This window comes from Microchirus variegatus (assembly GCF_963457635.1).
Source record: "Microchirus variegatus genome assembly, chromosome: 15".
NCBI classification, from domain to species: Eukaryota; Metazoa; Chordata; class Actinopteri; order Pleuronectiformes; family Soleidae; genus Microchirus; species Microchirus variegatus.
Genome location: NC_139816.1, coordinates 12,547,787 through 12,570,718, shown reverse-complemented (window position 1 = coordinate 12,570,718; position 22,932 = coordinate 12,547,787). Strand labels below are relative to the sequence as shown.

Genomic DNA, 22,932 nt, shown 5'->3' with positions numbered 1-22,932 from the left:
TTTCTATCAAGATTCACCCTCCTAGAATAAACGTAGCCACCCTTTTTCTGTTTGAAACATGCACATGCACACAAAACACGCTGTAGTCGTCTCTTTTTTGTCGACTGGCAGAACAAACAACAAAAAAAAAACACAGTTAAAGCAGTTGACATCTAATGCCATCTGCTGAGGCCAGGAATGCTGCGAGAGGAAAAACTCAGAGGCTCCCAGTGTCTGACCCAAGGCAACAGGCCTCGGCTCCCCGGCCGTGCTGCCGTCTCCGCTCTCGCCAGTGTTTCACGTGCAGTGGAGATGACTCACCCGCTGTAATCGCTCGCCTCTCCTAATTGAAGGATGTTCTGGTTTTAATGTTGTGTGCGCGACGATCACAGGCCTTTCCCCCCCCCGTCGCAGGTCGCAGAAATTATTGCACGTGTATGTGTATGTTGTTTGAGGTGCGCTTCGTCCCTGAAATTTCGATGTTTGATTTTTTTTTTCCTCTTTTTCATCTTGTCATTTTCAAACACATGCACTTCTCCTCTGTGTTTAGAGAGGTGTGTGTTTTGGAGATGAAAGAGAGGAAATGGAGAGGTTTCGCAGAACGAGACAGACTGCTTTGCAGAGTGCCCCCCCCCCCCCCCCGTGTATAGACAAACATGACAGTGTGTGTGACCGGGCCTGCTGCAGCCATTCACTCACACAATAACCTTATTTATCCAATTAACAGATAATGAGGAGGCTGATTTGAGGCTGTTTACACTGTGTATTTGCTTTGCACAGGGAGGGAGCGGGGGCGAGAAAGAGATCAGCGTCTCTTTCTGCCTCGCTGCGGAGCTTCATGCATGTGTAGCAGCAGTGTGTAAAGGAAAGAGTGGTCGGCAGTGACGGTGGCATTGTTTGCCCAAGGCCTGATGCCTTCCGTATGGATGTGTTTAGCCCCGGCCGAGCCCTCGGTCTATTCTCTCAGGGAGGAGATTGAAAACGGTGAAAGACACAGAGGGCTAATTGACCCTGAGAGGGGAAGCGAGAGAAAGAAGAAGAAGAAGTAGGAGGAAAATGGTGTGACCTCTTATTAAGTAGCCCCCGAGTTTAGTGAACAGGGCTTGTTTACTAAATACGGTGGGGGTGTTATTTTGTGAACACGCCACTGTTTGGATGTGGAGGTTGTGGCTGAAAGAGCAGGAAATGAGCTTTAAAGATTTTCTGACGATTGTCATCACAGGTTGTCAGTCAGCGAATACCCACTCGTGTGTTTGTTTGTGAATGGCAAGCGTGTTTACGCCGGCGCAGGGATAATTGGGAAGCTGAGCTGAGCTGTACGTTCTGTAAACACATATTGAGATTGTGTAGAGAATGAGTTGCGTTGCAGATGTGCCAGAACAAATCTTTTTTTTTTTTAAATTAGTACGAGAGAATTTGTCGCAAGTATTAAAGTGATTTAGTCCCCAAGATTTGCTTCTTTCATCTTTGTGTTGCCTCCATCAGTCTGCGGTGGTCTCAGTGGTAGGCAAGGGTTGTGATAAAAAGGTGCACCTTAAATCTTGTTTGATGGCCCCAGAAAAAGGGGGCGAGCTGGCCTTCTGGAAATCATTTTGAAGGTTGAAGAGCACAGTATTAACAGATTTAATGTAGCCATTGAGTGGATTTGCTGGAGCACCGTGTGTCAGGCTGCACTGGATGAGAGAGGGCGACAAATTGCACCCAAACAAGCAAACGCGTCTGTTCATAATTACGTGTTTAATTACAGACACTTTTATCATATATATATAGAAAAAAATTAATTTTTATTTCACATAATTTTTTTTTTTGTGCTAAAAGGATGCTGACCAAGTCCTATGAAACCACATTCATTTTATTTTAAAGTGACGTAACGTCAGTGGGTGAAAAAAGACACCGGCCTATTTAATGTTCAGTTGGCAGCCATCATTTTTCTCCACGCAGCCACGTAACGGAGGCATAAGTGAAGTGTAGCATTTATTTTATTCTTTATTTTTTATTTTTTGCAAACTGTGCCTAATTCCAATCACATCTGTGTCCAATTGTTGTCTGCATCTACATTCTTTGCGAGTGGATTTATTTTTCCTGGGCCACCATGTGTATTCAGCTGACCAGCTTAAGTGGGGATTAGTTGTTTTAAAGTTACAATTTTTTTGATCAGAGCATTGTTTTTGCAAAAAAAAAAAAAAAAAGTGTAATGCAACTCACAACACATGGAGTGCCGAGTCTGTAGAATACTATCAAAGATGATGCAGTGGTGGCGAAGAATAGAAATAACACTTATTTATTCACTTGTCAAACTCAACTTAGAATGTTTAGAATGCTTTATTGGAAAAATTGAGAGAAAAAAATATTCAAACACACCAGTTCAATTATAAAATACTACTCTCTGTAGTAATGCAGCAGCAAAAGGAAAAAATGATTTGTGCCAAGTCAGTCATGCAGCCTGCATGCTATGCTGAGGTGATGCATTCTAAAAGCTTGGCTGACTGTGTTTACCTTTGGAGACGCGGATCTTGAAATAAGGAGAGGGGGAAACAAAAAGGGCTTGCAAACAACCGTAAGTGAAGCGTGTTGTGGCACTTCTTTCTTTTCTCTCCCGATGACACCTCCAAGCGCTTCATCTACAGCCTCGGCCTTTGTTCTTTGTCGGCTTCAAAGACCCCGGCGGTTCAGGTTGAACTAAGGAGCACATCAAAGATGCTGACTGCAGTCACCTTTTTTTTTTTTTTTTTTTTTGAACAATAAATATTTAGCAAAGACAGAAGAAAGGACTTTTGCTTTAAAAAAAAAAAATCCCCCCACTTCCTTCTCATCTTCCTCATCTCCCATGCTACTCTCCATCTCTTTTCACCTGGCTGGTTTCACCTGCTGGCACTGGCTCAGACACCGGCATGGTAATGGCTTCACTGGCTTGCACTGCTGAACAGAGGAACCAGCCACTACACACACACACACACACACACACACACACACACACACAGAGACACTCTATCCCACATCAACCCACCACAGAACTCTCTCCACAACTCCCCCGCCCTCCAACTCTATGATCGCTGTTAATGTGCTGTGGCAAAATGTGTTTCTCTTTCGTCTTTTACGGCTCCTACTACTGTCCACTTTCTTTTCCCTGTTTATATTTTTTGTAGTTGTGTTTTCCTTTTACATCCTCTCTGCACATTTCAATATTGTGAAATGCCAGGAGGAGGCACTGCTGCTCACGGGCCGTGGATTCTTAAGTGAAAATGAAATGTAATGATTTTTTTTGTTGGGTTTTTTTTTTTTGTGCTAAGATGGCTTTGCCATGAGCAATGGAAGAGAGAGTGAATTGTAAAGCCTGAAGCTTTGCCTTGGTGTGAAGAGCAAAAAAAAAAAAAAAGACTTGAGACCATGCATGCAGCTCAGGTTACCGCGGCTCATGTAAACAGCCGGCTATTTAAAAAAATCATACCCAGATTTTTAATTTCTTTTCCTCTCTTTTCCATGACCAGTTGAATACCTTTGACCCTTTTTTGGACCCTGTATTCACATGGTGGACTGGAGTCGGGTCAAATATAGTGTTCTAGTCTAGGCAAGTATATGGCTCTGCTTGATGTTTGGAGAGAGAGAGAGACGAGCAGAGCGGGAGTGGACAGCGAAAATGTAACTGTCAGCTAAAGGAGAGTAATAGAGGCATTCGTAGCGTCATAGGAAACATATGTGGCTCCATATGCTCTCTGTGTTCTTGTTTCCAGTCTCCTTCATTGTCTGAGATGCACCACTGATCCGGGGGCCTCTAAAGTGCCCTGCATGTGTGAGTGTGTGAGTGAGTGTGTGTGTGTGTGTGTGTGTGTGTGTGTATGTGTGCGCGCTGATGTGGGGGCCCTCTGATGTGCAGTGTGCATGAGTGTGTGTCCACATGCAGACATAGAGGCGTAAGTTATGTGTCTCTCTGTGCGTAAGAAAAAGACAGAAGCATGAATTTTCATGTTGCCACAGGAAAAGAAAAGATTTATCCATTTGCCGTGTGAGAGTGTGTGTGTGTGTGTGTGTGTGTGTATTATTCTCTCTTTGCTTTCCTGTACATTCTGAATAGACTGTGAAGTAGAAAGTTGTGAGTTTCTGCGCTGTGTTGTGCTATATGGCTCCAGGCTGGGGCAGGCCCACGGTCATTAGGAGCTGTCAGTTTGCGGGGATGGGGAGTGCTGATAAATTTCAGATAGTGTCAATTGCAGATGAAAGATCTGCTGAAGATGCTAGGGGTGTCACGCTTGACTTGTCTCTCCTCAACAAGTCCCATCTTCCTCCCAGCGGCAAGCGAGCTACCTCCAGCAGGAAAGCAGGCGCCCTCTGCTGCCCCCCTCGGCCTGATATCCCCAACCCCTCACCCCTCTCTGCCTACCTTCACTCCTTCACCCCCATAACTCCCCCAAACCACCACCACCACCCCTTCCTGCTTACCTTGGCTAAGCAGCTTTGCATGTTGATTGGGGGAGGGCTAATCCAGTTTGCAGCTGTCGTAGACCAATGATGAATCACCTTTCCGTCATTTGGCTGTGCTCCCCTTGCTCGGGGAGGAGGGAGGACCTGGCGGAGGAAACAACAGTGGAACAGGGCTGCGGCTCGGAGAGACAATGCGCGCCTCTGTTCCCCTCTTAGCCCCCTCTTCCCATTCTGCTCCAGAATAACAATAATGTTTTCTCAGACGAGCCTTTTTGTGTCAGGGATGGCTCTGGACTGTGACATAGAGCTGCGATAACAAGGAGTGACATTGTTTTCTGCTGCAGCAGGTGGAGGCGGAATAAAGAAAAGAGAGTGTGGAGGGTTTTTTTTTTTTTTTTTGCGAGGACTCAAAGCCACCTAGTTTCCAGGTAAGAGCGCAGTTTGAGGCAGCAGCTGCAGCGTCAGAGACGTGGATCTCTCTCGGAGATCAAGTTAGATTCTCTGCTGAACTTCTCTTCATCAGCTTTTTCTGATTTGAGATTGGAGGAGAAGACGGCTTTGAGTGTGTGTGTGTTGTAGGAATAAGGTTATTTTATCCTGCTCTTCCGTTCTTACGCCTGTGCCTGTGTGCTGCTGCTGCTGCTGCTGTGAGTGTGATATTTTTAGGAGAGGCGTAAATAAATATACCTTTGGGGAAGGATAATGCGGCTTCCATTACTGGAGTATGTGTGAAGAAGATTGAGTTTTATTATCAATGTCATTATTTGCATTTATTCTGCTTGATATATTATATTTTATATTAATTGTTAAATTCAACCACACGGAAATACTGCGTTTGACAAACTATGACAAAGTATCTCACTATCGCAGCAGTGTAATCTTAAAGACAGTCGGCAGTGTATCATAATTTAATCTCTTTATCTCATAATTCTGGTTTCTTTTCTGCATCTGATAGCACTCAAACTACTTAGAGTCACTTGAGCAGTTATCTTTGTGGCCTTGGGTTAAAAGGCCAGTGTTTATCGATAGCAGAGATACCCAGATCCCGGGGAATATAATTGGAAATGGCAGTATAATGTACAAAACATTTTGTCCTAATTTCATTAAACCGCCGTTGCAATGGGAACAGTGGCAGAGACAAATGAAGTCTGGAGTTGGGTGTCTGTACTATTCAAATCACTTGTGCCTTCCCTCCACTCCACTGCCGTCTTTGCCCCCCCAATTTTTTTTTTCGAGCGCACAAATGAGAAGATAGAATAATGTTTTCTGTGGCGTGGTCTTTTGTATAAACACAGACACAATTAAGGAGCTTGCCAGAGCAAACACATGCCTCATGAGCTTCTCATCTGCCCATCACTGAGGCATAGGCTCTTTATAATCAAGCAGAGTGCTGCACTTTTAACAGGCACATTAACCGTCGCTGCCTCAGAGCGGCAAACATCTGTTAACATTCTTCGATACCGTACAAAAAAATAAAATCATATACACTTAAGGCCATTTTTGACTTCAGGACACACCAGAGTAAACTGACAGTAAACTTCTCACACTCGCTCTTTTACTCTTTGTCACATATGTTTGCTGTTAATTACATACTTTGTAATCCCACTTTTAATTTTAATTACATAATTTAATTTAATTTAAATGAAAATATCACATGTAATAAAACCACATACACATATTTGTTTTTATTATTTCTTAATGCAAATGTGTTCCATTATATATAATATGATTTACACTGTAGCTATGATATTGTTCTCCGATCACTTTGTATTTATCCAAATCTGGACGAGTGTATTGTGCATATTTTGTCAACAGCGTTGCGTGTCTGAGCTGAGTGTCTCACCTGAAACCATAGCGATATGTGTAATTTGATTTGGTGTGTGTGTGTGTGTGTGTGTGTGTGTGCTGTCAGGTCTATGGAAATGCAGGATCTAGCCAGTCCTCACAGCCGAGTAAGTGGAAGCAGTGAATCTCCTAATGGTCCCAACCTCGACAACTCACACATCAATAACAATTCCATGACACCCAATGGCACTGAAGGTAAGCGTGCAGTGCAGCTTCTCTTTTCTCACATTTCGTTGTCCTCTGTCTTTCTCTGCTATTACGATATAAAGAAAGCTGAAAGTGAAAAAAAAAAAAATGTTTCTCAGACTTTTTGCTGCAATATTTTATCAAACTGATAATATAGCAGGATAAACAGTTGAGAAAATTGAATATAGTATTTTTCTCTTTTTGTCAAAAACATAAAATACACCTAAGAGTGCAGGGGAATTTTCTTTTATCAAATTACAAATACTTTTTTTGCAGTTTTGAATACAGACAATTTCCCTAACCCAAACCTTCTCGTGCCTCTCGTAGTTGTTTCCCAGCGACTCGTAGCTGTTTGTTTAAGCAACCATGTAATTATTCAAAACCTACAGCATGGAAATGACACAGATTTGCATGAGGCTTGCTGTCGTGCATACAGTAGTTATTTAGTCAGGTGCTTTCAATCTGAGCCTTTGTTTAGTAAAGCAGCCAAAGACCAACAAGTCATTAAATTTACATTAGGTCCTGCACTGTCACGTAATCTCAGAGTTAGTCCGTTTTTTTTTTTTTCTTTTGTTTATTTGTTTTTTTTTTCTTTTGTATATTGATGACACAGGGTTCAGTAGGCATGGAGCCGACTGTCATGTGTCCTTTTTCCCATTCTTTCTTTCCCATAGGTGATAACATCACAATGCTTACCACTGCAGACTGGTTGTTAGGTTCTAACTCACAGTCCGCTGCAGGTTTGTCTACTTTTTCGGTGACACAATGAAAGGACAATACTTGGTGTTTTCCCCCCTAACTCACATGAGAGCAAGAACCAACAGAGCCTTTTGTATTTTTGCATTTTTTAAAAAGCTCCCATGACACTGAAAAAAAAAAAAACCATGATTAAGTCACCTCAACTATTGTGCCTTTCATTAAGAAACTCTTTGGTATTTGATGTAAATGTCGTGGGTTTTTCTGTTTCAAGCATGGTTTGACACGACTGGAGTTTGTGTCCATTGTTAACGAAACGTTCCCCGACGACGAAGTCGCATACGTTTTGCTTTGATTTCATCCATTGTGTGAGCTTGAGTGTGTGCCAGTGAATGCATGCACCTTTACAACTATTTTTCATCAGTGTGCCGTCCACACGTGTGTTTCTGCAATGAACGAGCAGAGCAGAAAACGTGTAAAACATGACAGCCGGATGGCTTCTTCAACCGTCAGGGAATCCACCAAAGTATGACTCCCTTGCCCACATTATGCCAAAAAAAGAAAAGAAAAAACTCCACTCCAGCCTGCCTGTAGTGAAATGGATCGATTTCAAAGATTCCTGGGCTGTCAGATAGCTGTGAAATTGTCTTCACAGATCTATCACCGGGGCTGCACAATGGAGTGGAGGTCAAACAGCGTTTGCTACACTCTTAAAAAGATTTTATACGTCGTATATTTCCCCGACGTTTCAATTGTACTAACTCTTAACACACGTCCGCGGAAGGGGTGTTTTATTTCACTCTGTGAAATGCTTCAGTTGAACGTCATTAAATAAAAGCGATGAATATGAGATGGTTTTTTTTAGTTTATAATTCAGATTCAGATCTGATTGATTTTGTTATTATAATAATAATAATAATATATAATTAAAGCTCACTCAGGATAACACTGTTGAAAAGTTGTTTGACTAAATCAACCCACATCTGCATTTTGTTATTATTTTGCACTGAATACATTGTTTTTTATTATTCACTTCCAAAGCATAATTTTGATGTTTATTGACATTAATCTTATCCTTTTTTTTTTTTTTTTTTGCATTTGCTGTTTTTCACACATCCGTTCATTCGCGATATCATTTGGTGACAGTGTGGCTCCCTTTTTTGTTTGCAGTTAAAACCGAGCCAATGAGCAGCAGTGAAATCGTCACCTCAGTAGCAGACACTTCTCTGGACAGCTTCTCAGGATCAGGTGAGAACGGAGGACTGTTTTGTCCACACACACACACACACACACACTCACACACACACACAGCTGCAGAACTGATTAGTGAGAGATGAGCCGAGAGATAGGCAACTGATAAGCCGAGCCTCAGGAAGTGTCCCTGCAGCTAAATCGCCAATATAGCACATGGGTCTGTGTGTGTGTGTGTGTGTGTGTGTGTGTTAAAGAACAAGACACTCTACCTTTCCTTTGTCAGCACATATATATGCTGTGCTTGCTCGCATGTGTGTGTGTGAGAGAGAGAGTGTGTGTGTTAACACTGCTGGTTCCCATGCCACTGTGGACTGAATTATGACCTGTAATGTACCAAGCCTGTCTGTCCAGTGGAGTGACATGGCGTCCCAGTGGCCCTCGTTCTCCACGGGCTGTTACCCTATCGTCCTGTCAGAGCCGGGGTTCTGACACCCTCCTCTCAGCACGGGAACATCAGTCACACACACTGCCTTTAAATAAATTCTTTTACAATAATGATACATTTAAAAAAAAAAAATGTTTTACTTGTTTTTCCCTTTTTTTTTTGTCAGCTATTAATAATAGCACCGCATTCAGTCGCGCGTGGGATTATCTCGCTGCTAATTTTCCTGTTTTTTTTGCCCGAGCTGTTTAACCAAGCACTTGATACTTTAACACTGGTAGCGCATAAATCACGGGGGTATGACTTTTGACTGTGACAGTATTAATGAAATTTGGTAATCCTACACCCCCCCTATATCCTCCGCGGAGGGGGGGAAACCCAAGGCTCCGTTCAGAAGCGGACACACGTTTTGTCCAGTGGCAGGTGTTGCTGATGTGGGAAAAAGTGTTCAATATTAATAACGTGTGTGAGGGGTTACAGCGTACAGTTACATACAGTTAGCGATCCCTCCCTCTCCCCATGCTCCCGCCTCCCTCCTCAACCAAAATCCCCATATTTTACATGTCATGGTCAATTAGACAGATGTTTCAAAACGGTGCCACTCAGCTGCACTTGCATTCAAATTGTTCTGCCTTTTTATTTAACTGTGAATTATTATTATTAGTTATTATTTAATTTACTTGGATGTATGCATTTATAATTTATTTTGTTTGTTACATAAAATTCGTTCGACATCCATCAACATTTTATGTCATGATGAGGATTAAATTAAATTCAAAGCTAAAATTGTGCTTTTTAATTACAAACATACACTTGGTAGGTGAGGTCTAGCACACTTTAATAGGTTTTCTTTATTTCACTTTTTTCCAAAAATCCACGTTTGTGTTTTATGACTCGTTCTACTAATTCCCAAAAAAAAACTCCTCTGTGAGTTACTGCGTGGTGTAACTTTTCACAAGTGAACAGCCCCGTGGAACCACTCGGTCGTACGCCTAATGAGGGAATGATTATGCAGTAGCACTCATTACCTGCAATCAGTGATGTCACTTCCAATGTGGTTGTGGCTTTAAAAAAGCCCAAGGCAACAGAAGCCACTGGCTGAGACTGTGTTTACACCAGCAGTCGCCATAGCAGCCGCAGAAGTATCTCAGAGATAGGCAGGTCAGCAGAAAATAAACCTGATGTTCTTACCTGATTGTTTTTACTTCATTATTGCTCTACGGGGTTTTCGCCCTTTTAAATGAGGTTACTGAAATAAATAGAGAAACGCAATGTAATTACCGTTTCCTTGGAATTCTGTTGGCAAAAGACAATATTTGCCTTAATTCTTCACGTTTAAATATGCCTCTTTTTTCTCTTTGACTCTCCTCAGCTATTGGAAGCAGTGGCTTCAGCCCAAGACAAACTCACCAGTTCTCTCCACAGATTTACCCTTCCAAGTAAGACTTCTTTAAAATTTTTGTTTGAAAAATAAGCAGCATCCGACTTCTTTTTGGGCCTTTAATTAGATCCTCCTGCTCGATTGTGAGAGTGCTTTTGTTTGCTGGGACGTCTGCAAAAAAAAATTTCCTTTTGTCAATTATTGTTCTTTCACTGTGTACATGAGAGCTGTGCGCTGCTCTCGGTCTCACAGCGTGCCTTGTTGTTAAAGAGCGAGGCAGCAACAATGGGAAGGAATTTGTCGGGCCAGTCGGGAGTTTATCTTTCCCTTCTCACTTTTGCCTTTTGTTTCTTTTCTCAAATAGCAGAACATATCCGCATATTCTTCCTACCCCTTCATCCCAAAATATGGCTGCATATGGGCAGACGCAGTACACCACAGGAATGCAGCAGGCCGCAGCTTATGCGAGCTACCCCCAGCCTGGCCAGCCGTATGGCATCCCAGCTTATGGTAAGATTCCCAAACACAACTCGGAGCCACCTCCTCCTCTCTTGCCAAAGAAGCCCTGCTCACAATGTTATTGTTCTGTGAACCCGGTGCATGCGTAGACGGAGAATGTTTGCAACTCAATATTTTTCCCTTCCTGAGGTCCAGAGTGAGACCTTGCTCTTGACAAACCCCCCCCCCCAGTGTTCCCACAGTTTGTAAAGCAAGACCGGCGTAGATGCTGAGGTCTTGTTTAGTGCCTGCATGTTCTCCTCCGCTGCAGTAAAAACGGAATTTGCTTGTCAAAGCTGTTCGGATAGATGTGGGAGATTACAAATCTGAAAAACAAAAAAACTAGTTTGGATTGCCAGGAGAACGGAGGCTTTATTTGTCCAAAGTCTTTGGAGTGTTTCGACCCTGAAAGACTCCGTAATATGCGGAGGAATTTACACTGTTTGTTTGAATGGAGCCCTGAAAACCTGCCGCTCCACAGAGACTGCGTCGTGACTCGATTCGCTGTTTAACTCCAAAAAAAAAAAACAAGCCGAACGTTTTATTACTCGTGCATCTTCTTCTCACTGACGCCTTACGCGATTATAATGATTGTACCATTAAATACAAACACAATCCAAACAATACTGTATAGTTTCTACAGTTTTCGTACGCGACTCCTGTGTGGCATGACATTGAGATTAGTATTTCTAAACAAGTAATGCTAATAAAAGTCTTTTAATCAGATCACCAGTGCTCAGCCGCTGTGATTAGTTGCGTTATACTCGCAGACAGAGGCCTTTGCTGTGCCTTCGCAGTGTCCAGTGTAATTTAAAACGTTGTGTTGATTGTTGTGTGTGCATCAAACCGATCTGGTGTCACTAACTGATTTAGGTCCATTGTGGGCAGGCATAAAGACAGAGGGGGGTCTGAGCCAGTCCCAGTCCCCGGGACAGACGGGCTTCCTCAGCTATGGCTCTGGATTCACCACGCCGCAGACAGGGCAGGCCCCCTACAGCTACCAGATGCAGGGTGAGGACATCTTTATGATACTGTCATCATTTTTTTTTCTCTGTGCATGCTCATAAGTCAGTCTGGGTGTTTGTGTATGGTGTCAAAATGTAGCAAAAGATTCCAAAAATGAACATTAAAAAGCAGATTTTGATTCACCGCCGATCTAAAAATTATTTGCTTTGCTCGGAATCTGTTTTTTTTTTGTCCCTGTTTTTGTTTTTTTTGTGGTTTTTTTGTGCATCTATTTTTGTCCTTTCAACCTCACGGTCAAATGACTCATCTATTCTGTCCTGGCTCACTCTCCTGATTGCGTTGTCTGCCATGTGTTCCGTCACTTTAGTCCAGATGAAGTTTGTCCTCCTCCTTCAGAAGACATGAGAGCGTACAGGTCTCTGTCCCCGAGCTTGCAGAAGCCAGGCTGATTCACAACACAGCCCTCGCTCTCGCTCTCATCCCAGAAAATCGTTGCATCTCAGAAGTCGTTATGTGCGGCCGCAACTGCTGCCTGCTTCTCCTCGTCTCTTAAAAGAATCGACACAGATGGAAAAATGGCAGGCGCTTATATAGGCACCAGCCATGTCCCCACTCCCCAGCCTTTGTTTTTTCTCTCCCTGTGATCATATTTGTATTTGTTTAAGAGCTGAGACCGTCGAGATTTATGGCCCTGAAAACGATAAAAATGAGTTGCTGCGCCTGCACTCCCCCTCTTTTGCTCTTTCTGCCCAGTCTTTCAGCTAGTTTAAGTGCAGATCAGGCCTCCTGCCATGTAACGTTGCTATTTTTCTCTTTGCATCGCTTAAAAAAAAAAAAAAGAAAAGAAAAAGAAACGCTCCACTTCGCTGACGGCACCTGCACCGGGCAAGTACAGTTAGTTAACAGCGAGTAAAGTCTTTATGCTCTCTCCTGTAATATCCAATGTGTGACAGCAGAAACATCTCCACATGTTGCTGAAAATCCTCCAAAGCATCGCACAATAAATAACGCCAGCTCAGCAGCAGATGTGGCACGGGGAAGCCTCTTTTCCACGCCTCTTAACCAAATACAGCCGGCCACAACCAGAGTTTTGCAGCATGCATCAGAGCCCCTGAAAAAGGGAGAGGCAGAGAGAGAGAGAGCAAAAGGCAACAGGAGACGAAGCATGTGCAGCAGAATGTTCACTGCTTTTCCTGCCTTTAGTGGTTTAATTCACGATGACAGTATTATGTGCCCATTCATCTTTTAAGTATTATGCTCTTACTCCGTCTTTATCTCTCCCTCATTCGATCTCCGACTCTCGCTCTCTTTCTCCATGCTATCTCTGGCCATCACTTGCCCCACGTAGCTTTAAGTGCGTTAGTAATTGACAGCCATGTTAGATGACAGATTGACCACTATCCTGGCTCTGGCCTTTCTAACTGTGGCTCTGGCCCTCTGCCACACCATCATCATTACTCCTTCTCGCCTATTGATTTGCCTGGGCGAGGTGCCTCAGGCCCGGGTGTCCCAACCAAAAAGTCTTTTTTCCACATCTGATACTCCTCCTCCTCCTCCTCCTCCCTGCCTGTGTCCCTGCCACCAGCCTGTAGCCAGCTGTCAAGGCGATGGATGATTAGATTAATGTTTTTTGCTGCAAGCTTTCGTGTCCAATGCCATGGAGCTTTGTGCGGGTGCTAAAATTGTGGCACCGAATCGCGAAAGGGACACAGGCATGTTTTCGCTCCTTAGCAATCGCAATCGGAGGAATTTATGGAAGGCGTCTCCGAAAAGGTCTACGATATCCAGAGTTGTCCAGAGATCGTGCTGATAGTGAGATGGAGCAGATGCTAATTAGGTGAATAATTGGATTCCAGTGTTTTGTCCCAGTGGCAGTGCGAGCTGAAGAAGCTAAAGCCTTGGTTGGCTTTTTTTTTTTTTTTTTTTAAAGGAGAGCCCCATCTGGACTTGATCGCCTATTCCCAAGTGGGGCATACAAACTTCTGCTACAAATATTGTGCAATGATGATAGACATAGCCCACGGCAAGGGGACTGATCAAGCAAAGCAAATGGACTTCCAATTGTGGAGCCAGAAGGCAGGAGGGAATGGGGAAAGGAGGGAGGGGATGCTGTCTGGTCTTGAGTGAGTGAACTAACTGGAGCAGGACAGGGGGAGGGAGAGAAAACATGCCCCCCGGGAAAACTTCTTCTTTCTCCCCCTACTATAACCTGCACCACCACTTCTCATTCTCGCTATGCTTGCAGGGGTCCCCTCGGCTTTTATGTGGCTCCTTGTTCAACCCCTCAAACCCCTCCAGTGAGAGCTTTTATGACTGTTTGAACTGTGCATTAGGCTAATTTGTTGTCCTTCACAGCATTACTAGCTCTGTCTTTTTTGCTCTGGTGGACTTTCACTTGATGTTGAAGTTTCTGCGGAGAATGCAGACGTTTTTAAATCACCCCCACCACCACCACCACCACCCCGCAGGCCTTGAAATATCAAACAAAACAACAAAGAGAGAGAGAGAGGGAGAGGAGTTCTGAGGCCAGAGTGAAAAGCATGGTAAAAAATCTGCTGTGCGTGTTATTGCTGGAACCAGAGAGCGAGAAACTGGACAAATAATTAGTGGATCCTGGTAATCTGTGGAGCCTGGGATATGTTTGTTTCCCCGTTTCAGCCGCAGCGCTGCGTAGATAACTGACAGGGCAAAACGCTGCACCGCGTCTTATTTCTTTTCTGTGCGCTCTTCCACACACTTCCCCGATCATGAACCCCTCGCTCCCATTTCCCTCGGCCGTCCCCCCGTGTTCTGAAAGCTGCTTCACGTTTGTCACGGTGTGGGAGGGCCCTCCCGATGGGGCCAATGACTCGAGGATGAAAGGGACTCGCTCTGTTTGTCTCCGGGAACAAAGGTGTAATTACGCCCCCATTTAGGAACTGCAGATTTATCTTTATCTTTTATTTTCGCTGAAGCGATGGCACAGTTTTTGGCTGCAGGAGGAATTCACTGGTGGTGATAAGTGAAGAAGCAGATTAAATAGTGCTACAGTAGCACTGATTCATGTCCCCGGTGGGTGCATGGAGGAGTTTTATGACTTATTGTGGATAGAAATGAGTAGTAGAGCCCAGGGGTCGTATATGTAAAGCTTGTTAGTACTGCTATGACACAAATGTAGTGTTTGTAATGAAATCTGTTAAATTCAAGAGTCTAATATGACTTTTGGTAGAGAAAATCAACAGCTCCCTAAAACTTTTATGTTATTAAAGTTCAGTAGATGCCATGTTTATACTTGTTGCGTGTTGCCTGGGTACAGTATGCATCAAATCAAGCGCTTCCGGCTCAGTTGAAGTCTCTGACCAATAACAGGCTTTGTGCTCCAAGCCTGGTCTCCTTATTGTAAACAGTGTTTGTGGCCACAGGCAAAATAACTTGCTAATTTTCGCTTCTTTAATTTTGGATTTACAGTATTACACTGACCATCTAGTCTGGGGTGAGAGAAGTGAGAGAAAAAAAAAAAAAGGTCCAACTTTTTTTGGGAAAAAAGCAACTGTTCATTCATGTCATGAGTTTAAAATTCTATCATAAATGTTGGTGCCCGCAAATGTTGAGACCTCTGATGTAATTTTTGCTTCTTGGGGTCTCTCGGTCGAATTCATAACAAAAATACCTGGTTTAAATTGTGAGAAAGCAGTGTGGGGTCATGGGAACTGTTGCTCTGCTGCTGAAGGTCTCGAGCTTTTACGAGGAGAAGCAAATTTCCAGTTAGTATTTCTGAACATTTCCTTCCTCACTCTGAAGTTCCATCGGGGGGTTATTTGTCCTGGAATCTATACGGAGGACGGTGTCATTAAAAGGTGACCAGTCCAGGTGGATGACCACTGAAGAGAGAAGTCACGCCCCCCCGAGGGCTGACACTGTGACTACTGTTATGCATATTATTGTCATTATGTTAAGTCATTAGATTTTATCAGCCCCTGTGAATGACTTCATTTCCCTGGAGCATCATTATTTGAGCATGTGTGAAGAGGAACATACTGTAAACATTCACTGGGGTTGTGGGAGACTCTCTCCTCGACTCGAACCATTACCCCCTTGGGTTTTTTTTTCACGCCCTCTTCCACCGACGCCACCCTCCGACGGCTCGCACACAACAGCCGCTTGTTGTGTGTGTGTGCTTGGGCGGCTTTGGGAGCAGGTTCTGTCCGTCCCTTACCCCCTTTCCTGTCCTCCCCCCGTCTTTCATCAGGCCTGATCCAATCACTGATAACAAAGGAAGAGGAGAAAGATAAGGTCACTCTTTGGTAGCTCCCTCAGGCCTCCCTCTGTTCACCTCTGCAAATAGTGGTTTCACAAAAGACGACCCCCCTCCCCTTCCTGACGCTGCTTTGTTTTGCAGAACCACAGTGTTATTACCAAAAATTCAACTTTATCTGTGTTTAAATGTTTTCTTGAGCTATGGGAATTTGTTTAATCAGCATTAAATGAGTGGGCATTCATTGTCTGACCTTCATCATCAATCTGTCATCAATCAGATCAATCAAAAATCCTGGATATAGCTGCCACTTTTAGTGTGAAAAAGGCTTTAATCATTGACATAATGTTTAAAATATGTATAAATGACTCAAACCTCTCTTATTTTCGTCTTTTCAGGTGGAACGTTCACAACAACGTCAGGACTGTACGCGGGGAACAACTCCCTGACGAACTCGAATGGATTCAACAGCACACAACAGGTAGCCGCGCGCCGTCCTTTCTCTTTGTTCTGCTCCCCCCGATCTGGCATCATTCTGCAGCCTTCGGTTCAAATGTTTCAAAACGTTTGAATCGCAGGCCTCTTTTTTTTTTTTTTTTCTCCCAGCTTGAAAATCTATATGAAACATGCAAACTCAATATGTTACTTTTCATCCGTGACACGTTCAAGCATAAATCTCTCGAAATGTCAAACGCTTTTGTACGCGGGGATCATCCGCTCTACCTTCTGCCAACACGTATGCATTATGCCACAGAGGAAAGGGTTTAAGAATAAAAAAAAGATTATTGTCCAGATGGAGGACAGAGCAGACATGTGTTTGCATTTATGTTTTGGAATCTGCACTGTAAAGTAGCAACACTGGTGCAGGGCATATCTCCCATTACTATGCCAATTCTTTTACTTCTCCTCAACTCTGCTATATTTTTTTCTCTTTTACTAAAATGTTTTAAGAAATATTTTCTCCCATCACTGGTGTCAGCTGCAGCCAGAGGCTCGATATTTCCGGTTTGCTCATTTGTCCATTCGCGTAAAATGGAATTCACAAGCAGATTCAACCAAATTCATGGTTGAATTGATAAAGAAAAATTGAGGTAAAAGGTCAAGGTCACTAACCACATGTCTGTCCCGTTATATGAGGAATGCCTGCAGGGAATTTCATTACATATGGCACAAATGTCCACTTAGACTCAAAGGTAAACTGATTACAGTTGCAAGGTCAATGGGGCGTGAATATATAATACAGTTAATAATTTAAAAAAAAACTTTTAAAATTAATTAAGTCTCTACAAGATGTTTTAAGGCTGTTTTACTGACATCTGATGGTTAGGCTGCCGATAAGATAAATACTTTTATTGTGAGACAAATAAATACAGTACATTACAGCAAAGAGGAAGTAATTATACATGTGTACCTGACCTTGTTTTGCATGTCACGTATATCAAGTATCACAGTACATGTAAAACGTGGATAAGAAGAGAAGACCAGGAAGAAGGCAGAAATGTAACATCACATTATGTCAACTGCTCTAAAACAAATACAGAGAAGCAGAGTGTGGACAGAGATGGATGTACACTTCATTCTCACTGCTCAGAAGAACTCTAGTTCTCATATCGCTTCTCTCCCCCCCCCCCCCATATCTGTCTTTCTCCACAGGATTACCCGAGTTATCCAGCCTTCGGCCAGGGCCAGTACGCTCAGTATTACAACAGTTCACCCTACACTTCCCCTTACATGACAAGTAACAACACCAGTCCGAGCACACCGTCCACCACCACCACCTATACCCTCCAGGAGCCGCCTACTCCCGTCACGAGCCAGCCCCTCACGGACAACTCAGCAGGTATGGAAACACATCACAGGCCAAACTTGACATTATCTTTGTTAAAACTTAATTCTTTTTCGAGCAAAAAATATATACAACACACAGTGTACTGGAGCATAGCTCGGAAAAAGATTTAGACGGATAGCAGATAAGAGAGTTTCCAATAATTTCTTGTGACATTAATGCATCATCTGGCAGCCGAGTGTCTTCATAACTCACTCAAACCTTAATGATTGCAATTGAAATTGTCATCCATCAGGTCCAAGTGCGCCAGCCTTGAACTAAACATAATTTCATATACACTCATCCAATTTAAATAAAGTACATCTTTGCTTTTCCTTTTTCCGTTTTTTTTTTTCTTTCGACTTGACATATCCTCTGTTAACCCCCCCCCCCCCCCCCCCCACCCCACCTCCCTCTTTATTAAATCAGCATGGAGAGCAATAGGATTTACAGTGTGCTCTGCAACTGATTCATGATGTTTTGCTACCTGCTTAATCCCTAAATAATCTCCCCGTGCAGGAAGCTGTCTGTCCTGCATCAAGACAAATTGTGCCTCGAACATATTTGCTAAAAGCAAAACAATAGCTCGTTGTTTTTTTTTTGGTTTTTTTGTTTCCCAGCACACTCTTTTTATACTCTCCTTCTTCCTCCTTCTCTTTCTTTCAGCAGAGTACAGTACCATCCACAGTCCATCAACCCCCATTAAAGATTCAGAATCGGATCGATTGCGCCGGGCCTCGGATGGAAAGTCACGTGGCCGGGGAAGAAGGAACAACAACCCATCACCGCCTCCCGACTCTGACCTTGAGGTAGGGTGAGCCCGCTACCGTGGCGACAGACTGCCTCGCCCTGTCTGAGGCGCACGGAACGCTAATCTACTTACGATATGGGCTGCCACACCAGGTTTTAACACTTGATGGGCATTAATACTTAAAGATTTGATTCCCTCACTCTATTTGCATTATTAATGCATTGTGGAATATATGACTTCACGTAACATCTTTTATTAAGCGCTCATATATACCTTGTAAATATATAATAGGGCCTGTGAATGAGTGAGTCACAGCTGAAGTGAATAATACATATATATATATATTCTGTTCATCAAAGATTGGATAGTAGCTGTGACTAACCGCAGCCGTTAAACGCTTTGCTGGTGACCATATGTCACAGTCGACGCCTGGTAATTCAGAAGGCTCTTCATTAATATGATATGAATTTGAACAAGGTTAATAGCGCCCCCATTATATTGCTGACATCACGGTATGTTAACATATCTCGTTAATTAGTTTGTCGCTATTGATTACTCTAATGTAAAGGGCAAAGGCTGGAAAGCATGTGGCGGGGGGGTGAGAGGGGGCTTGGAGTGTTGTGGTGACCAACACAAGCAAATGGATCTTGGGTCCCTGTGGCGCACAAATACACGCTCCTGGCCTATTGACCAGGAGGATCACCTTGCAGTCCTACAGAGTGCACCATTGATTTTGCCTCTTTTCTCTCTGTTTTTCTTTGTTTCTGTCCCCCACCACCACCACCATCCACCCCCCAATCTCTCCAGCGAGTTTTCATCTGGGACCTGGACGAAACAATCATCGTTTTCCATTCCTTGCTTACGGGTTCTTATGCCAACAGATACGGACGGGTGAGTGACATCAGACTGTGGCAGTAGCCGTTATCAGCAGAACACGTACATATCAAAAAAAAAAATAGGGTCGGGGGGGGAAGCTATTGAGAGGAGGTTGGATTTCACTGTGCCCTGAGGCCTTGAGAGGAGAGAGCAGAACTCGGTGTACAGATAATTATTTCTTTTTTAATAGGTCCAACAAGGCTTGACAAATATTTGAGTGCTCTTTGCAGCTGTTGGATTTATGCATGGCTGCTCGGGGCTCGGCTGTAGGGGCTCACAACAGTTGCACTCGGGGTGTCTATTGACACATCTTAAGTGTTCCTTTCTCCTTCAGAAATGCCACATTGTTAGTTTAATTAAGTGCTTCTCAATCCATCCCTTTCAGACAGGGATCTCCCTGGAGAGCTTGGCAAGAGAGCGAGAGAGAGAGAGAGCCCACCAAATGTGTAATTCAGTACAGATATATATATATATATATAAAAGTGTGTGTATACATATGTAAAACAGAAGGTTTGCTCTGTCCCATGTCTCTGTGCATGCGAATAAAACGAAGTTTGCTTCTCCGGGCTTTGCCGTTTGTTGTTCCATGTAAATTGCTTCGCTAAATTTAAACCCTGCAAACAAACAATTTGGGAAAATACGGCAGAATATTATTTTCTCATGCTTCTGTTCAGGTCATAGGTTCTATATAGATTACTCAAAGCGTCATCATCTCTGAGTTTCCCATTTGGATTAAGCACACCCGAGTGAAAAAGAATCTTAACGTCACAAATTCAAGATTTACTGCGATAAAAGTAGGATTTCTGATCACCTTTTATTTATTTTTTTCGGTTATGGAAGTGTCGGGGGTTTTGAAGCTGGGAATGATGTATTGCTCCTCACATGTCAGACAGCCCAGTGTCTGCGGCCCATGCTCTGTGCCTTTGTTCTGGTATGAGCGGGTATTTGATGGGGGCAGTGTTTTGTTTTTGGGGTGAAAGAGGGCTGCCCCACGACCCTCCACTGTTTATTTACTTTATTCTCAGCCCTGCATGCTGGGTAGAAAGAGAGAGAGAGAGCTCAGGCTTAGACGGCTCAGGCTCAGTGATGAGGGACTCTTCAACCCCACACACACACACACACACACACACACACACACACACATGCATACACAGGGTCTCCTGTGTGCTCCTCTGAAACAGGAAACACTCCTGACTCCATAAGGGCCCATTCCATCAGAGCTCAGCTATAGGATGTGACAGCCGCTAGAGTCCCTCTCACTCTGCTTTCTCTTTTGTTCCCTGTTTTTCTCCTCCGGTGCCCATTTCAGTCCCTTTTTGACCATTTTCCCCCCCCTCCCCGCTCCGTCCTTTCATGCTCCATGCAACCGACCTGCCGACACCATCGGAACAAAGACTTATAATAAGAGGGGGAGACGTGTTTACTCACAGAAACCACAAAGCGTGCTCCCTCACAAAATGCAGATCTTTGAACTGCCACAGTGTAAAGACCAACTTTTCCCCCACCAACACCAACAAACGCCCCCATCTCTCCCACTTCTCCTCCCTCCTGCCCATTATTTATCCCGTCTTAGTGGCACAAACAAAAAAAGAGCGAGTAAATAGATTTCCCTCCCTGCTGCTTTGCAATTTCTATAAATAGACGTGTATCTTAGTGAGCACACATCAACACTTTCTCTCTCTCGCTGTGACCTCCCACCCTCTCTCTCTCTCTCTCTCTGTTTTGTTTCTCTCTCTCTCACCCCCCGTCTTCATACACACATAAACACACTGCTGTTCTTATCAGCTCTTTTAATTGGCATCAAGGCAGCTCAACCCCATAAAGCTGATGGCTGAGGCCAGCTGTACTCATATTGGGCTGGACAGAGCTTAAAGTAGGGGAGTGGGGAGGCGAGGGTGGGGAGTTAGTTGGTGTAGTGGGGGTGGGGTTGGGGGGTGGGTGGCTACTTGGCGCCCCTGTGGATGGCACTGACATCTCAGGACAGGTGGTGCTGGAGCAATGACAGCAGCAGCACTTTGGCCTTCTGGCCTGCTTGTATTCTTAACTCCCTCACTGACTGATTGTTTAGATTTTAATTGGAAAGGATTCACTTGTGCTGGAGCTGGAGCTGCCTTTTCCCACCAAACCAGCATGTAATGCCAAGTCATCCAATGGTGACGGACTCTGGGAAAAGAGAGCTGCTGCTGCTGCTCTTTTTTTTCTGCTGACGTCGGGGGCGGCTAATTATTTTTTTTTGATGAATTCTGGCTGAAAGATTGATTTGACCCTGGGAGTTTAAGAGGAAGGAGAAGGGGGGATTGAGGTCTACTTGTGTGGTTTGTCCTTGTCATTTTAGTGAAAACATAAGCATTGTCGGGCGTGACAGCTAATCAGTGGAAAGCTCAGGTGTGTCTTCAGGTGGTTTAACTCTGTAATCCCTGCTCCTGGTCCTGGTCCCTGCAGAGCCCGAGTCTTTAACCTAAGTCTCGTGCAGCTGCTGAAAATCCTCCTCTTTGGCCTGCCATTGTCTGCCTTCATCCTTTGCCGAAGACGATTGGCTGATAAGAGATTTAAGATAAAAATCCAATTTGTGGAAAAACAAAAAGAATGGGAGTGCCTCTTTTTAGTTAATTAATAAAAATAAAATAAAAAAAAAAAGAGCATGTTTTCCCCTCCTGGACTTAAATTTAAAAGCAAAATTGAAGATAATGCGAAAATGGTACACATTGTCACAGTCTCATTAACTATTTACAGTGTAGTTCCCTCCTCTCCGGGTATTGTCTTACAGACAGATATCACCATCAGAGCACACGTCGCATGACTCGACAGAGATCACGATTTAATTGAACGAATTATCTGTATTTACCTCACATTTGAGTTATTTATCACGTGTTTCTGTCGGTCATCTAAAAGGCAAAAACAACCTCGTGAGTGAATTGTGAGGAATCAAACGATGCATCGGCGCAAGTATGCGGCGAATGGCTAATTTACGACGTGACTGTGACCCCTGTGTCTCTTTTGAAGTGACCCCCCCCCCCCCCTCCTGAGAAGAGACATGCTTTTACTGCATTCATCCAAGTCTGCTGCATTTCTGACGACTATTTCAGTCCCTTTCAGAGAGTCGTAAACAGAGGCTGAAACTTTCAAGTCCAGCTAATGTCTTATTTTACGGGAGTCGCCTGTTGAGGAATATGCAGGAAAAAATAGTCAAAGAAAAGGTTGCTAGGTTTTTTTTTTAATTGCTTTTTTCCCTCTTCTTTTTTTTTTCCAGGACCCACCCACATCTGTATCACTAGGCCTGAGGATGGAAGAAATGATCTTCAACTTGGCCGACACACACTTGTTCTTTAACGACTTAGAGGTGGGTGTGTGTTTGTGTTTTCTCTGCCTCTAACGGGAGCTTCAAAACAATTCATTTCAATTCATGTGTCATTTTTTTTTTTCTATCGTGTGGAGTCTGTTACTCAGTGATCAGTCACACAGTGGTGAAGTATTACCTCGGAGCCAGAGGGACACCATGAATTTTACATGTGCTGTCAGTCTCTGTCGTTCCTGGGTCACCAGTCCTGCACCCACCTCTCACTCCCTTAGCGGCCAGTGCAATTTGTCAGGCTCTAGTGTTTCTGTGGCCGCTCTGTCTGTGTGTGTGTGTGTGTGTCAT

General features: G+C 43.7%; 1 protein-coding gene across 3 annotated transcripts in view; it reads left to right on the top strand.

Annotated features, from left to right (window-relative positions):
* Positions 1–22,932, top strand: part of eya1 (EYA transcriptional coactivator and phosphatase 1) — a 59,718-nt gene that overhangs the window by 19,592 nt on the left and 17,194 nt on the right. For 2 of the 3 annotated variants that reach the window (XM_083901311.1, XM_083901310.1), the window contains exons 2-12: positions 6,311–6,438; positions 7,104–7,169; positions 8,296–8,373; positions 10,134–10,200; positions 10,507–10,652; positions 11,529–11,651; positions 16,239–16,321; positions 17,494–17,680; positions 18,332–18,474; positions 19,224–19,307; positions 22,543–22,632. In XM_083901311.1, the coding sequence (XP_083757437.1) occupies positions 6,315–6,438; positions 7,104–7,169; positions 8,296–8,373; positions 10,134–10,200; positions 10,507–10,652; positions 11,529–11,651; positions 16,239–16,321; positions 17,494–17,680; positions 18,332–18,474; positions 19,224–19,307; positions 22,543–22,632 (1,191 nt within the window). In that variant the 5' untranslated portion in view covers positions 6,311–6,314. The remainder of the gene's footprint in view (positions 1–6,310; positions 6,439–7,103; positions 7,170–8,295; positions 8,374–10,133; positions 10,201–10,506; positions 10,653–11,528; positions 11,652–16,238; positions 16,322–17,493; positions 17,681–18,331; positions 18,475–19,223; positions 19,308–22,542; positions 22,633–22,932) is intronic. The other variant, XM_083901312.1, reaches the window with a different exon arrangement.